Source organism: Chionomys nivalis, chromosome 8 (assembly GCF_950005125.1).
Source record: "Chionomys nivalis chromosome 8, mChiNiv1.1, whole genome shotgun sequence".
NCBI lineage: Eukaryota > Metazoa > Chordata > Mammalia > Rodentia > Cricetidae > Chionomys > Chionomys nivalis.
In genome coordinates this window covers 82423122-82439725 of record NC_080093.1, presented here as the reverse complement: position 1 = coordinate 82439725, position 16604 = coordinate 82423122, and the positions used below count along the sequence as shown (strand labels likewise).

At 40.1% G+C, this 16604-nt stretch overlaps 1 protein-coding gene across 1 annotated transcript; it reads left to right on the top strand.

Annotated features, from left to right (window-relative positions):
* Positions 1 to 3804: 3804 nt before the first annotated feature.
* Positions 3805 to 7514, top strand: LOC130879919 (HIG1 domain family member 1A, mitochondrial-like). The gene is made up of 3 exons (XM_057778745.1): positions 3805 to 3846; positions 4041 to 4085; positions 7154 to 7514. The coding sequence occupies exons 1-3, from the start codon at positions 3805 to 3807 to the stop codon at positions 7415 to 7417; spliced, it is 351 nt and encodes a 116-aa protein (XP_057634728.1). The 3' UTR covers positions 7418 to 7514.
* Positions 7515 to 16604: the final 9090 nt, after the last annotated feature.

The window sequence follows — 16604 nt, the reverse complement described above, 5'->3', positions numbered from 1 at the left end:
ATCTCAGAGGCCTATCTGATCAGGGATAGCACTGACGACTCAAGTTTTCGGTCTCTCTGGAGACAGAAGCATTGATTTTTATATTGCTAGTTCAGCCCACATTCCTGTTTTCACTGACAGTTGTTTGCAACACAGGACCCGCAGGGCTCGAGATTCCTGAAAAGCTGCCTTCTGACTATAATTCAGCATGGGCAAAAGTTTAATAGTCCTCATTAGCTTAAATCTTATTCATATGATTTTATTTTTTAAATGCCTACTCTGTGCACGTGTCCTATACAGCGAAGATACTTGGGTGCATAAGAACAACAAAGTCCCTATGGAGTTTTTAAAAAAAAATTTTTAAGGCTCTCCACCTATGGGCTACCCAGTTACTGCCTGTTAAAATGCTTGATATTTTATCTTGAAAGATTCCTAAATTTTTTATTAATCTCCTAGTAGATTAGAAGAATAGTGGTGAGATGTTATTACTAAACTTAGCCTTCAGTGTCACAGGATGGGCATGGAGGTTGCGATTGGGGAACGGTAACGTTGGAGCACTGGGAGCTGAGTAATACTACCTGCTGACCCTTGATATCAGCCCTGCCCTCCTTCCTGACATCGTCTAGTTTGGCCAGCGGTTGTGCTATAAGGCACTCCATTCAAGAGGGACCTCCCTTCATTGTTTATTTTCAAAACACATTCCTTTCAATTCTAGAAAAATTCTTCAATTTGCATTGGTTAAGGAATCATTTCTTCTTTCCCTGCTACCTTAGTGGAGAGTGCAGAATCACCTGCTACCATCCCTTCTGATTGACAGCCCCGATGGCATGCACGTCTTCCCCACTGACCCTAAAGGAATAAGAGCTAAGGAATAACTAAAACTCAGGGCACAGAACCTTCTCTGGAACCATTTATTTTGCCAGTGCTCAGTAAAGATAAACAGATGACTGCACCCTTTTATCACTCCATCTCACAGCGTTTGCTCTTTGAATGATAGGCACCGATCAATACTGTTTTATTATTATTATTATTTACTACTACAGGGCTGTTTAGAAGTGGAGATTTCACTGTTCTACTGCGGGATTCTCTGATGCAAAGTGGAGTGAGTTCTTGGAGAAATGTGAACACCGCGTGCTGGGCTTTGCCATTTCTGTGCAGAGTGATAATAGTTGTATCGGAGAAGAGGGCAGCCTGTGCTCCAGTGAGAGCCTCTTTTTATTGGCATTTGGGAGCTGTTATGGTCTGAATATGGTTTCAGCCTCTAATATGGCAGTGTCGAGAGTGGTTGGGGTCTTTAAGGGATAATTAGGTTGTGGGCACTTCACACTCACCAAGGGATTAACGTCGCTACCTCAAGGATGAGTTGCTTATCCCGTGGAGGCTTGTTAATAAAGTAAACTGACTTTCTGTTGCTACTTTTCTGTCCGTTCAGCTCTTCTGTAGGAACCTGCTCCTTCTTCTCTCCCGTCTTTGCTCATGCCCAGCATAGAGCTCTCACTTTAGGGGCCCCACACAGATGCTGGTGCCATGTTCATGGGCCTACAGAATTGTAAGCGATGTAAATATCTTTTCTTTATATATTTCCGGACATAGCAAGAAACGGAAAACAGTGTGAGACAGGAACCTACCCTCCTTATCCTGCGAAGCGCTATCTGCTGAGTCTCGATGCTATGGTCTTGGGTGCTCACTCCCCAGTGCTTCCCTGTCTCAGAGTGATGTAGCAAGCACAAATTGGCCTCCTTTGCATATTCCATTGTGCAGATGTGTGGTCTCTTGCATCGGAACAGAAGCAAATAAGGAAGTGTTGAGCTGAACCATATTGGAGCCTAAGGCAAAAGAAAAAAAAATCAATAATACAGATCCTTCCTTATTAAAAATTTCATATCTTGTTCATGAATTTTGCTTTTTGATCATAAAGTGTTGTATTGAAATACTATTTTGATTACCAGGTTTAAATTTTAAATTTAAACTCCCAAAGTGAACTCATTTGCCGCACCTGAGTCTGGGAGAAAGGCTATTTAGGTGATGGTTTTGATAATAAAGTGGTGTGCAGGACCTAGGTTTGTATACTTTTGTTTCATGGTATTCTAGGGGACTGGAACTGACATGGGGATGATAATTATATCTGCAGGTGGGATTTGAAGACCCCTTTGAAATGTCTCTCTTCAGCCATAAAAACATCTCCTACCAGTTTCTAGAACCTTAGTTTTTTTACAAAATTAATTTGTATGACTTAAACATTCTCTAAAACATACTGATTTGGAAAACACAGCTGGTTGCGGTGGTGCCTAACCCTAGCATACGCTGATGAGGCAGAAGTAGGAGGATCATGAGTTTCAGGACATCCTGGGCTACACATTTACAGGCTGGAGAGCTTGCTCAGCAGTCAAGAGCACTGGCTGCTCTTCCAGAGGATCCAGATTCAATTCCCAGTACCCACATGGTAGGCTTACAACTGCCTGTAATTCTTGTCTCAGGGAATCTGATTCTCTCTTCTGGAGCTGCCGTTGCTTTGCAGAGACTAAGTCTAACCTAGAACTGTAAGATACTGTGCTTTCAAAGGAGCAATGCCTCCACTAGAATGTGCAGCTTTGGTCAAACACATATGGCAGGCAAAGGGGCTTTTCACATTTGTTTTTTCAAATTCAAAAGGCACATTTCTGCAAAATAAACTATATATAAACTTAAAAGATAGAGTCTGATGAATGGAGGATCTAGTTCATATACATGGCATGTATTAAACTCACATATAAGACGCAGGCAAGGAAAAGAGAGTTTCCTTAAGAAACTTCTTTCCCATAGACTATATCAATTTGGAAGTAGTCATTTTTCTGAGGACTAGAAGCCATTCTTGCTCCTTTCTGAGGCTAAGCAGCCCAACCTTGGTGTAGTAGGAGCTGCGGGCTGTGTTCCTGCCGCCCCAGCTCCTGGTCGCCTGGCTAGCTTATGCCCCGAAATAACAACACACAAATTGTATTCTTTTAAACACTGCTTGGCCCATTATATCTAGCCTCTTCTCGGCTAACTCTCGCATCTGGACTAGCCCATTTCTAATAATGTGTGTAGCACCCCAAGGTGCGCTTACCGGGAAGATTCTAGCCTACGTCCATCCTGGGTCAGAGCTTCATCGCGTCTGCCCTGGCAATGAGCTGCATTGCGTCTGTCTCTGAGAGGAGCTGCCCTGCATCTGAGCTCACTTCCTCTTCCTCCCAGCATTCTATTCTGTCTACTCCACCCACCTAAAGGCTGGCCAATCAAATGGGCCAAGGCAGTTTCTTTATTAGCCAATGACCTTCCTCCATCACCTTGGTACTCCTGTTCTGCTAGTTTTCACTGGGCTTATGTCCTTGACAGCTGGCATTCCCCTGGTTGGATCCAATGGAAGCCTGAGAATGAAAAACACACTTAGCCTCATGTTGAAGTCTCTCTTCTGAATGCAGCACCTCGGAGTTAGAGAGGTTTGTATTTGTTCAAGATCATGCAAGGCAGCACGAGTGAGAACAGAATTTTGGGCTTTGGACATGCCATGTGTTACTACTTTAGTCATCCATCACAAAATGAGTGGGCACTATAAAATGTTGAGTGTCTACTAAGCTAGGGAATGGGGTTATAATGTGAGCACAACTTGTCATCCCTGCTTTCCCAGGGTTGGCAGGGTAGTGGAGGATGCAACCATCACACAATCACAAATGAGTTTACCGTTCCAGCTATGTATTCTGAGGTAAAGCAATAGTTCCACATACATGGATAGCATGGGAAATGTGATTAGTGTTGGGTTAGTAACAATTCTCTGGAGTTACCTAGGGACTTATCTTCCCTGAGAGCATGATCATGGCAAGTATTACTCAGGTCCTTGAGCAGCAGTTGGTCTTAGATGAGAAACTGAACTCTAAGCAAGAAGTAAAAGGAAAGTGTTATGTGCCAAACTTCAGTTTAAAAACTCATGAATGCCACTCAAACCTTAAAGTTTTCATTTGAAAGCTTCTTTCTGTATCTTGGCAAAATTTTTATATGTGCTCCCTTTAAAAACAGTAGATTTGAAGAAACAATGTGGACAATAGGTTGAAGTAATATTAGAGACAATTACACTAACAATGGCTACAGGGATGTCAATAGCTTGTGATGGAAAAAAAACAATAATTATAAAATGTTGATGTAAAAACCTAAAGGCACAGCAATCTGGGCTTCCTTAGGGTGGGACATATCAACTGCGCTCCTCTCCAAGACAGAGGTCAGCTTATGGAGACCAGCAGAATATGTTTATGTTCTTACCGAATGAGCCTCCTTGTCAAAGAAGGTTAAGATTTTATGGCTTTAATTTTTTAAGATTACAGTATAATATCATCATTTCCCCTTCCCTTTCCTCACTTCATATCCTTTCATGTGCCTCTTCGTGTTTTCTTTCAAATTTGTGGCCCCAGTTTGCATTGCAAAGTAATTTGCTTTTAAATAACATGATTATATAACATGACGTGAACTGGGGGGAGTTTGTTTTCTCCTTCTGCCATGTGGGTTCTGAAGATTAAATATACATTGTCAACTTGGCAACAAGACCCTTCACCCCCAATCCATCTCACTGTCTCAAAATTAAAGTTGCTCTAGGAATATTCTAACCTAAGGGTGCAGTGCAAATGTGTAGTATATATTTCAATATTTTGACTTGCAAAATTAGAAACAACTCTAAACATTTAAAATATTAACGTCAGTTATCTAGAAAGTGACGTCAGTGGAAACAAATAATCACCTAGCCGCTGCCTTCAACCAAAATAGAATTTTAATTATTGTGGAACAAATTGAGAAATCTTTCATTTTCAGCTCTTAGAGTCACAATCAGGACTTGCAACTGAGCGTTGTGTTGTGACATTGTACTTAGCTCATTTTCCCTAGCAACTTTAAAAATGATTCTGGTTTCATAAAGGACAATCAGAGGTAGCTGGTGGAGTGGAATGTGTGCTTCTCTGGATCCGAAGACAGTAATTCTGAGTGCTGGATGGAGTGGAGAAATTGCAGGCTTACAGGAGATGAAGCCTTCCCAGAGCAGTGCCCTGCTGCTGTCTCCTGCCTGCCTCTCATCACATCTCCTCTTGTCAATGTACAAGGTTCATCCCCTCTGAGACTTACCAACACTTGTCCTTGTCACTGAGCACAGCGTTCACGTTGTGATACCCTCTTTTAATTTTTTTCAATTGATAATTTCATGGAAATGACCTTGGATTCCTGGAGGCAGACTCTTGCCATTCTCCTTTAGAATCACTGCACTCTGGTCCATGTTGAGGCACACCCTGGGCCCTGAACCCATGCTAGGTGGTTGGCTGGGCACTCATGACAAGACACCTCCTTAGAGGGCTGAAGTTTACCTCTAGGTGTATTAATTGCTTCATGACAGTGACAGCAAGAGCTTTTTATTCTATAGAAAGATATGATGTCACCCAGAGACAGTTTATTCTCAGAGTAGCAAGATCCCAAATTCAGTGTAGGAGTCTCTAGGTCTCTCTCACTATCTTTTGTTTTTTTTTTTTGTTTTTTGTTTTTTTGGTTTTTTGTTTGTTTTGTTTTTTTTGCCGGGGTTTCTCTATGTAGCCCTGGCTGACCTCAAACTCACAGAGATCCCCTTGCCTCTGCCTCCTGAGTGCTGGGATTAAAGGTGTGCGCCACCACCACCTGGCTATGTAGGCCTTTTTAAAAGAAACATAAAAGCCAGAAGTTGTAGTGCAGGCTTGTAACCCTATATTTTGGGGAGGATGAGGCAAGAGGGTCACAAGTTGAAGGCCTTTATAGCCTACAGAGTGAGTTAAAGGTTAGTGTGAGTAATTGTAGTGGGAAGCGGCGGGCTGCGTCCTGCCACCCGGCTAGTTTTACCCAAAATAATTACATGAAAACTGTATTCTTGCCGGGCGGTGGTGGCGCACACCTTTAATCCCAGCACTCGGGAGGCAGAGGCAGGCAGATCTCTGTGAGTTTGACACCAGCCTGGTCTACAGAGCTAGTTCCAGGACAGGCTCCAAAACCACAGAGAAACCCTGTCTTGAAAAACCAAAAAAAAAAAAAAAAAAAAAAAAGAAAGAAAAAGAAAACTGTATTCTTTTAAACACTGCTTGGCCCATTAGTTCCAGCCTCTTATTGGCTAGCTCTTACATACTGATCTAACCCATTTTTAATATTTTGTGTAGTACCAGGAGCTGGCTTACCAGGAAAGATCTTAACCTGCGTCTGTCTGGAGTGGGAGAATCATGGCGACTGCCTGACTCAGCTTCTTTCTCCCAGCATTCTGTTCTGTTTACTCCACCCACCTAAGGGTTGGCCTATCAAATGGGCTAAGGCAGTTTCTTTATTAATTAACCTATGAAATCAACACAAAACGGAAGACTCTCCCCCATCATTTCCCCTTTTTCTGTTTAAACAAAAAAAGAAAGGTTTTCATTTTAACGTAGTAAGATTACATATAACAAAACAGTTATCAAGCAAAAATTACAGTTACAATATTTATATCTATTTTATCTTTTATCATAACTAAGGAAAACTATAATTATTTATCCATTCTTTAACTCCATCAAAGACTCCAGAAGGATATAATATTACCTAAGTAAACAAGAAATCCAAAACTCTAGAAATGACAGAGACATCTCGCTGCCCGGACAGTCACCCAAAGTTCTTTTGTACCGTTGGGGCATCTATCTTCAGCCTTTAGGCCCATAGTATCCAGCAGACATTTTCATGAAGCAGGAAATTCCAAAGACAGTTCAGTCACTATCTGCTGTGTCCTGCAGAATGTCTCTCAGACTCTTTTATGAATCAGGAACCCTGAAAGATCATCTCACCTTTAGGCAAGTTTAGCAGTCCTCTTTCTGTGGGTTCTTTGTGTCCAGTTTATGCAACAGTCCAGGCAAGATCAGTTTCTTGCCCAAATGGCTAATCAACTCCATAAGGACCCTCTTCTATGCCCATCTTCCTCTTGAAGTAGATTGGTACTGCCAGGAGCAGACATGTCTCATTGTCACAAAAAGCCCTAAGTATTAAAACATTAAATATCATATTCTGTAGTTTTTGAAAGATATGAAGAATGTCTATCTAATTGAAATATATCTCTATATATCTAGAAAATCTAACTAACATGACTACAAGCTTGACTATTATTGATGATTATTCATTAATAACCTATATTTTCTAATTATACCTTTCCCTTTCTTCGTACGACAAAGGTCAGGGGTCTAAGTTTATTCGGAAAGCTAAGGAGACACCGTTTGTCCCCATTGTAATGGCAGGCTTTGCAGCAATTGTTGGGTACGGGCTGTACAAACTGAAGAACCGGGGAAATACAAAGATGTCCATCCACTTGATCCACATGCGTGTGGCCGCCCAGGGCTTTGTTGTTGGAGCCATGACTCTCGGCATGGGCTATTCCATGTATAAGGAATTCTGGGCCAAGCCTAAGCCGTAGAAGACGAGCCGCCGCCTTGGACTGGGAAGTGCTTGCTTTACTTAGACGTCTCATATTGAGGTTACATGTTTGTCACAATAAATAACGTGGGTTTAGACAATGAAAAAAATTATACATTACATTTTTAAATGAACTACATAATCACAATACTTTAATCAATAGCAGAAATACATATACATATAATAAAATTGACCTTAAAATCTATACCAATGCAAATTATTTGTATCTATATCATATCCCCCTTTAAATGTAAAAGAACATTTATAAACAATATTTGGGAATATGGGCACAGTTATTTTTTTCCAAACTGTTTTCTGCTGAATGGGGCGTTGTTAATTAGGTCTTTTATGGTATAACCTGTGTGTCAGGGTCATCTCAGTTGGCAGTTGAGTGAAGTAATTTTTTGAGGGTGTTCACAGCAACCTTTTAGGAGGGTGTGGTCTATCATACCATATTGGGATAGAAACAATCCACAGGGTCTCATCCTCTGTGAAAACAAAAGAGAAACTCCTTTTTAAAGCATCGTATCCTTAGACCCAAATTTTAAAGTCATAATACCCTTCTGATATCTATTCTTGGCAGCCCATATAATGAAATGTCTCTCTGTACTTAGCTCTTTTATAGTCAAAAATTTAAAGAAAACATAATGTACATAATCCAGATTCTTTGTGAATTTTTAATTTTTATGTGTTTTTTTTAAATTTTTTTAAATTTATAACTATTTGTATTTTGTCTCTTTAAAGACTTTATCCTTTTTTAAGGCATTAACTTTATTTTATGTATATATTTTTTAAGCCTATGTACATTTTTATCCAACATTGTGATCCATTTATAGGTCTTTTATGTCTGAAATCTGTTTTATTGTGAATCTGTAATTTTTTTTTCTATCCAGGAGCACTTTGTTTTGTGCCTTTAAAATCACTAAGCACTTAAGAATTTAAGCTGTGACATTCCTAGGTCAAAAAAAGGTACTGCTAGCTTGCCCCGCCCAGTCCAACATGGCGGAGCCACTTGTGACTGAATCAGTTGAGCCTCTAAGCTGCAGGGTGAAGGGCTGCTCTGGATGTTGGCTCCACTTTTCTCCAATTTCAAAATGGAGGACATATCATTTTCTAGTAGCTCTGGGGCCGCCAGGTAGGAGCCGCAGTCAGCACTTTGAGACTGAGCGTGCGGCACAGAAACTTTTTCATCCAAGTTACAGCCAAATCTGACACGCAGAGCACTGCGCAGTCTGAAAACATGTCTCTGTATGGCAGCAGTAATCTGCCATGCTCTTCTACCTGCCTAAGCCTGATTCTGTCATCTGCCCAGGTGCAGGGGGGGAGCGCTGAGCCACTGAGCCATCGGCATGGTCTCAGAGCACTCTCCTTTTGAGCCCAAGCGGGAACAGAAGCATCCAGTCCCATAAAAGCCATTGAAATGTTTTAAAGCCACAGCTTGTACTGGCGGCACAGCCCCAGGAAACCAAGCTTTAAAATGATGTAGTTTTTTTTTGTTGTTGCTGTTGTTGAATTAGGAAATTTTTTTACGGCACGTCATCAACAAACAGCAAAAATCTGAGTTAAACTCTTTTTTTTTTGTTGTTGTTTAAAATTAAGCTCTCTTAGGTTTTACGTGGAGTTCATTACCACGTCTGGGTGCCACTTTGTAGCGGGAAGCGGCAGGCTGCGTCCCGCCACCTGGCTAGCTTTACCCAAAATAATTACATGAAAACTGTATTCTTTTAAACACTGCTTGGCCCATTAGTTCAGCCTCTTATTGGCTAGCTCTTACATATTGATCTAACCCATTTTTAATATTTTGTGTAGCACCAGGAGCTGACTTACCAGAAAAGATCTTAACCTGCGTCTGTCTGGAATGGGAGAATCATAGCGACTGCCCGACTCAGCTTCTTTTTCCCAACATTCTGTTCTGTTTACTCCACCCTCCTAAGGGTTGACCTATCAAATGGGCAAGACAGTTTCTTTATTAATTAACCAATAAAATCAACACAAAACAAAAGACTCTCCCCCATCAAGTAATTTAGTGAGTTCTTGTCTCAAAACAAAAAAGTAAAAAGGGGTAGGTGTACTACTTGATCGCCAACATTGAAGTCAACAAACAGGAATAGGTCACTGAGATATGCAGTACAGGCCATAGTGCCCCCTCCCTCCCTTCCTGTCCACTGAAAATGTTTAACATTCTGTCTGCAGATGGATCTGAGAGCTATCTAATAGTCCTCTGAGGGATTGGGTCTGTAGTTTCCCTTATCACACCTCACGCTGTAATCTCTGTCCATCTCTGCATTATTTCTGCAAGACATAAAGCAAGCTGGTGTTCTAGAAAAGCACTGTAGAGGTAGCATGGCACCACATTTACACAATTCCATAGTATTTCAGAATTGGAAGGACTGTGAGGGAACATGCTTCATAGCATGGAAGCTGATGTTCTCAGTGGTGAGAGGCTTCTTCATCAGCACACATTGAGTGACTGGCAAAAGCCAGAATGTGGTGTGAGTTTCTGGGGCCTCTCTGCCCTGTCCAGTTTCTCAGGCAGCCATGTCTGTGTGACAGTAAACAAGTGCCCACAATCTGCCTCTAGGAGGCACTCCAGGCTGAAGCAGATTACAAATATTAGTCCCAGTTTGATGTGGGATTCCCCTTTGTATGCTGTGAATATGTTTTACTGCCATTGGTTAATAAAGAAACTGTTTCAACTAGTGGTTAAGCAGAATAGAGTTAGGCAGAAAAACTAAACTGAATGCTAAGAGAGAGTAAGTGGAGTTGAATAGCCTCCATGTAGCTGCTGGAGGAGAAAGACACAAGCTGCTAACCAGAACCTTGTTGGTAAACCATGAGCCTCATGGTAAAATATAAAATAGAAATGGGTGAATTTAAGATGTAAGAGATAGCTAGAAATATGTTTAAGCTATTAGCCAAACAAGATTGCAAATAATAGAGTTTCTGTGTGATTATTTTGAGTCTGGGTGGCTGGGAAAATGAACAAGCAGCCTCTGCCTACAGATTGGTGTGCTAATGTGGGTTGACCACATCCACATAAAACCTGAAAGAGCTTGGTAAGGAATTCTAGACACAAAGAAACAGAGTTTACTGCAGCTTCTTGGTAGCCACAATTTTTTTTTCCGGATGGACTCTGTTTTCTGGCAGTGAGAAGGGGCACTGTAGTTCTTTTAAGGGAGATCTTCCTGACTCAGCATTAGCAGCAAAATAATAAATAAATAAAATAAAAATATAAAAATAACCCACACAACTTCTTTTAGAAATGAGCAGCTTCCTGGTTCATGCTGCTTGCAAAAACAGCTCTGGCTCTTTCAAGTGTGTTACAAATTGCTTAATGGTGACATAGACCTGCTGTGACCCTGGAACTGGAGTGATATGCATGCTCTCAGAAGCAGTGAACATGCCTCCACCATGTTATACTGGGCATATCTAACAGGAAAGATCATGGAGTTGGTCCTAGCCATGCCCACTTAGCATTAAAAACTTATTATTATTTAAATTATTAAAATAATTACAGATAAGCAAGCAATAAAGACAAATTCAGATGAAAAAGACTTATAAATGGGTCACAGTGTTAGATAAATGTATGTAGGTTTAAGAGAGAGAGGAAAAAGAATATAGACAGTTATAATATAAAAGAGTACAGACAGTCATAGATTAAAAGAGTAAAGATAATAAAACAAGCATTAAACTTGTACAAAAAGTAATAGAGTAAGAAGAATAAGCCACATAAAGCTAAAAAATACATAGAGAGTCTGGATTATATGTATTATTGTGTTTTCCTTGAATTTTTTGACTGTGAGCTAAGTACAGAGAGATATTTCATTGTATGGACTGCTAAGCTAAATCAACACACATACTTTAAAGGTATCTTGACTTCAAAATTTGGGTCTAAGGAATGTTGCTTTGGAAAAGAGGTTCTGCTTTTGTTTCCACAGAGGATGAGAACCTGTGGATTCCTTCCAGACTAATGTGGTTTGAAGGACCAAGACCCTCTGAAAGGTCTCCACAAACCCCAAAATTACTTCACCCAACAAAAAGCAAGAAGTGGTTTAGAGAGAACTACAGCCAAATGCCCAAATATTGTTTATAAATGTTTGTTTACATTTAAAGAGGGATATGGTATAGAGATGAATACTTTGCATTGGTATGGATCTTGGTTTATTGATACCAATTTAAGGTCTATTTTGTTATATTTCTGCTCTTGATTATGGTATTGTATTTGTGTAGGTCATTTAAAAATGTAAAGTATAATTAAGAAACATAGGTTAATAGAGAGTCATCTATAATAGTCAAGCTTGTAGTTATGTTAGTTAGGTTTTCAGATGGATAGTTATTTTTCAAACCTTTCAAAGACTAACAGAATATGGCATTTAAAATGTTTTAAGTACTTAGGACTTTTCAAGACAATGAGACACTTCTGCTCTTGGCAGCACCAATCTACTTCAAGAGGATGATGGGCATCAAAGAGGCTCCTTATGGAGTTTGATAGCCATTTGGGCAAGAAAGTGCTCTTACCTAGACTGCTTGATGTTATGCTGTATGAACTGGACATGCAGGACTCACAGAGAAATGACGGCTGAACTTGCCTAAAGTGAGACAGTCCTTTGGAGGTCCTGCTTCATGAAAGAGTCTGCCAGACATTCTGTAGGATACAGAAGAAAGTGACTGACAAACTGCCAATGTAAGTGGGACTGTCTTTGAAATTTCCTGCTTCATGGAAAAGTCTGCCAGATACTAAGGGCCAGTAAGCCAATGATGAGTGCCCCAATGTTACAGAAGAACTTTGGGTGACTGTCCAGGCAGTGAGAAGTCTCTGTCAATTCTAGAGTTTTGGAAGTTGCTTACAATGCACTTCTTGTTAACTTAGGTAATGTTATATCCTTCTGGGGTCTTTGATGGAGTTGAAGAATAGATAGTTATAATTATAGATTTCCTTAGTTATGGTAAAAGATAAAGTAGATATAAACATTGTAACTGTAATTCTTGTGTGATACTTGTTTGTTATATGTAATCTTGCTATGTTAAAGTTAAAACCTTCCTTTATAATTAGAAAAGGGGAGGCGACGTGGGATTCCTCTTTGTATGCAGTGAATATGTTTTATTGTCATTGGTTAATAAAGAAGCTGTTTTAGCCAGTGACTTAGCAGAATAGATCAGTAGGAAAATTAAACTGAATGCTAGGAAAAAGTAGGTGGAGTCAAAGAGATGCCATGTAGCCGCCAGCTGGAACCTGCTGGTAAATCACAAACCTTGTGGTAAAAAGGTATAAAAATAATAGAAATGGGTTAATTTAAGATGTAAGAGCTAGCTAGAAATATGCTTAAGCTGTTGGTCAAACAATATTGCAATTAATATAGTTTCTGTGTGATTGTTTCTGTTCTGGGAGGCTAGGAATGAATGAGCAGCCTCTGCCTACACCAATTAAGCAAAATGGATTGATATTTTTAAGACAGATTTTATTTATCTATTTATTTATTTATTTATTTATTTATTTATTTAGGATTTCTGCGTCCTCCCCGCCACCGCCTCCCATTTTCCTCCCCCTCCCTCAGCAGCCGGAAGAGCAGTCAGGGTTCCCTGCCCTGTGGGAAGTCCAAGGACCTCCCACCTCCTTCCATGTTTAAGATAGATTTGCCAACAAAGAATAAAATGTGTTGCCAAATTGTAGTTTTCTCTTTAGCTGTAATTTAAATGTTTAGGATTTTCTTTGGAGATATACTTTGAATAAATTGGCAAGCATACAACCTCATGTTATAAAGCTAGAGATTTCCTGTATTTCTGGGTAAATTTATACACTGTCTTTCTGTGCCTTTTATTAGAACCGGTTTTCTTACTTTGAAGTCTGAGTAGAAAGAACTAGCTATATTTTCTTTGAACATATATATTGTCCCACTGTGTTAGAAAATATGGAAGAAATATGTGTGTGGATAAATGTAGTTTTGTAAAAAGCCTATGCTAGAAGTATATAAATGTTGGTTTATGAATTTTCACAGACGAGGCTATTACTACTTAACTCAAGTTTAATAATTCATAAGACAAATAGTTTGGGGTCTCGAGTCTCAGTTTGTACTTTTCATTATATTTATGTGCTAATGCCTTTAGAATACAATCTTACAATTAGGTTTGGAGTTAAACTTTTAGAATTTCCCTGTATCTGTTTATGGTAGAGCTATATACATACATAGCTATGTACATATAGGATTCACTAAATATGAAACAGTTTCTTTATTATAACTTTCCAAACAGAATGATTTGAGCACTGCCAGACCCCTAAGAAGAACCCTCCTCTGGGTACCCTCTGTCTAGACTGGATGGCTCTCTGATGGCCTGGTGTGTGGCAGCTAAGCAATCCTTCCTTTTCCTTTGCTAGATCTTTCTTGTACAATGACCCCTATGATAGAGGCCTTTGGATCTCTCTCGGAAAACCATAATCTCTGTGCAGTTTGAAAAACTTCAGCTAATTAACAGTTTTCAAATCCTGCCAAGATAGAGGAAGGGCACAGATCAAGAAATATTGTCTAACTCACACATGGATTGCTCCAACAGCAGTATTTTAACCTGAGCTCTGAAATAATTTTCAGTAGCTATTATCTTAGGGCAAATGAAAACTTTGAGAAAACATAAATTTTGGCTAAATGATGTATTACTATATAGCAGAACTTTATTAATCAGCTCCTAGCTTTGAATCTAATAATAGTCAAGAACTAATCCGTGAGTTTAAAATAAAACCTAAAATATCTATTTTATCTCTGTAAAGTGTTTTGTGCATGTGAATGTAGTATTATAGTCTAAAGAACAACATTTTGTTAATATGTATATAATTAATCCTCTTTGCTTATTTTAGAATATAAATACAACAGAGTTTTCATTATAAATTTTGAGAATTTGCTTATTACCAATAAATAAAAGGAAAATAGACAAGATAGCTATAGAGGCTATATTCCTACATATAAAATATTTATATTATTATAAATATTTATAAAACTATTTCAGAGTTCAATATTTATTTACTGAATTTTTACTTAACTCTTTGAAATATATAATAAAACTTTTGAAAATCAAAAAAGTAATTATACAAAGACCATGAGTAAATATATATATATTATAAAACACTAATGTAAATATATAACCTCTTAATTAGTGTAAAATAGAACATCTCTCTGAAATTCCTAACACATTTTTTTCAAAAAAGTAAGGTTTGGATAAATTGAGGTATTTATTCGTAGGAGAACCAATAAATAACTGGTGTATTAATGCAGTGAAGTGTAGTGGTATATGAGTTGTATTTTGATAAATAAATCTTTCCTGAAGATGAGAAGCAAAGCTATAACCACTAGAGGTCAGGCAATGGTGACAAACACCTTTAATCCCAGGATTTAAGAGACGGCGTCAGGCCACCCTGGGCTACACAAGATCAATGCAGAAAAAAAATCTAGGTGGTGGTGGCCTACACCTTTAATCCTAGTACTAGGGAGTCACACACGCTTAATCCCAGCACTGGAGGGAATATAAAATGAGAGGAGAGAGAGACTGCTTAGTCTATGGCTGCTCAGCCTTGGTAGAGGTAAGACTTCTCTAATGAACTGGCTGCTTTGCTTTTCTGGTTTTTGGGTTGAACCCCAATATCTGACTCTGGATTTTTATTATTTGTGCTACAGCGAAGAACTACTCAATAATGGAAAGGTGAAAAGGACACGTGCTATGCATGAAACAACATAGATAAATCTCCAAAACTTGTGATGGTCTAGAGAGATGGCTCAGAGATTAAGAGTGCTTTTCTCTCTGCAGAGGACCTGGTTTTGGTTCCCAGCACACAACCATCTCTAACTTCAGTTCCAGGCTATCTGATATCCTTTTCTACCCTCTCTGGGCACTGTATGAATGTGGCGCACAGACATACATACAAGCAAAACACCATATGCATACATTAAAAAATAAATTATAAAACAAGCAATAAAAACAGTGTCCCCTGTGGAAAATGGAAGAGGGACAAGTCGCCCATCTGTAGTATCAGAAGCACCTCAGCCCAAGCTCTCTAGCCAGGAGCAGAGTTCACCTCATTTCAGCAAGACTCCTGCTATGCCTTTTTCCTTGCCGAGGATGAGGACACAGAAGCCAGGACAGGGAGACTAGGGAGCTCTGTACCTTGGAATCTTCCCTGAACATTTGGGGGTGCCAAGGTGGGGTAGGGGAGGTGGGACTGAGTCCTCAGAAGCATTCATTCTGGAAGAAGTTTCATTTGCTCGAGTGTGTGTGGGAAGTAGTTTCTGCGGGATTGTGCACGTGCGTGCGTGTGTGTGTGTGTGTGTGTGTACATGCAGTATAGTGTTCTAAATACAAGATATGATTTACAGTGACACTCTGTGTATGTTGGTGGCATACACACGGGTTCCAGCTGCAGTGCTTCAGGGCATCACAGTGAGTTAGCTTGTGGAAGGCAAGGATACAAAGAACCCCTGAAGTGTGCCCATTCAAGATGGCTTCCAGTGAGGATGCTTGTCCTCTGCAGAGCACAAACACTTCTGAAAACGCTGGGCCTGCTGTGTAGCCTGTGTTTCTCTGGAAGGTGCAGGAGAATGGGCCACAGTGCGCCTGATCCTTTGGCCCAGAGAGCCTGGCAGCAGGTGAACTAACCTGCTCAGCCCTGCCCGCTCTGTGGTGGCTGCTATGTAAACAAGTCCCTGGCTTTAGGCAGCTGTGGAAACAATCTGGAGTTCAATCTCCTGAAGGGCTGCCATTACCCTCATGGGTGGGTGGGAAGTACAAATCTCTCTCTCTCTCTCTCTCTCTCTCTCTCTCTCTCTCTCTCTCTCTCTCTCTCTCTGTATGTGTCACAGACAACCAGACAGACAGAGACAGACTAAATCCTCAAACCTGGATTCCCTGTACTCTCAAGCCTCCAAACTATTCACTCCCTGGCACCTTTGAAATTCAAGGCAGTCCCTTTGTTGCAGGAAAGCAGGAGCCCAAAGAAGCCTTTGAGAGACATTCTTTGCTCAGGTCCCAGAAAGACAGAAGCAGCACTTGAAACCTGGCATGTGGCTCTCTGTAACACCCTCTTGGAAAAGGATCCTTCAAAACATGGGGTCCTAGGAGACACTGGGCGTTCCCTGCACAGATACACAACACAGATGTAATCCCTGTGAAGGAGCTGGGCTGTAGCCTTGGTGATCAAGTCCTCCACA

Coding starts and splice junctions, on each gene's coding strand:
- LOC130879919 (XM_057778745.1), top strand. CDS start 3,805: ATGATCATGGCAAGTATTACTCAGGTCCTTGAGCAGCAGTTG. Junction 3,847..4,040: donor AGGTCCTTGAGCAGCAGTTG/GTCTTAGATGAG, acceptor TGTGGACAATAG/GTTGAAGTAATATTAGAGAC. Junction 4,086..7,153: donor CACTAACAATGGCTACAGGG/ATGTCAATAGCT, acceptor TTCTAATTATAC/CTTTCCCTTTCTTCGTACGA.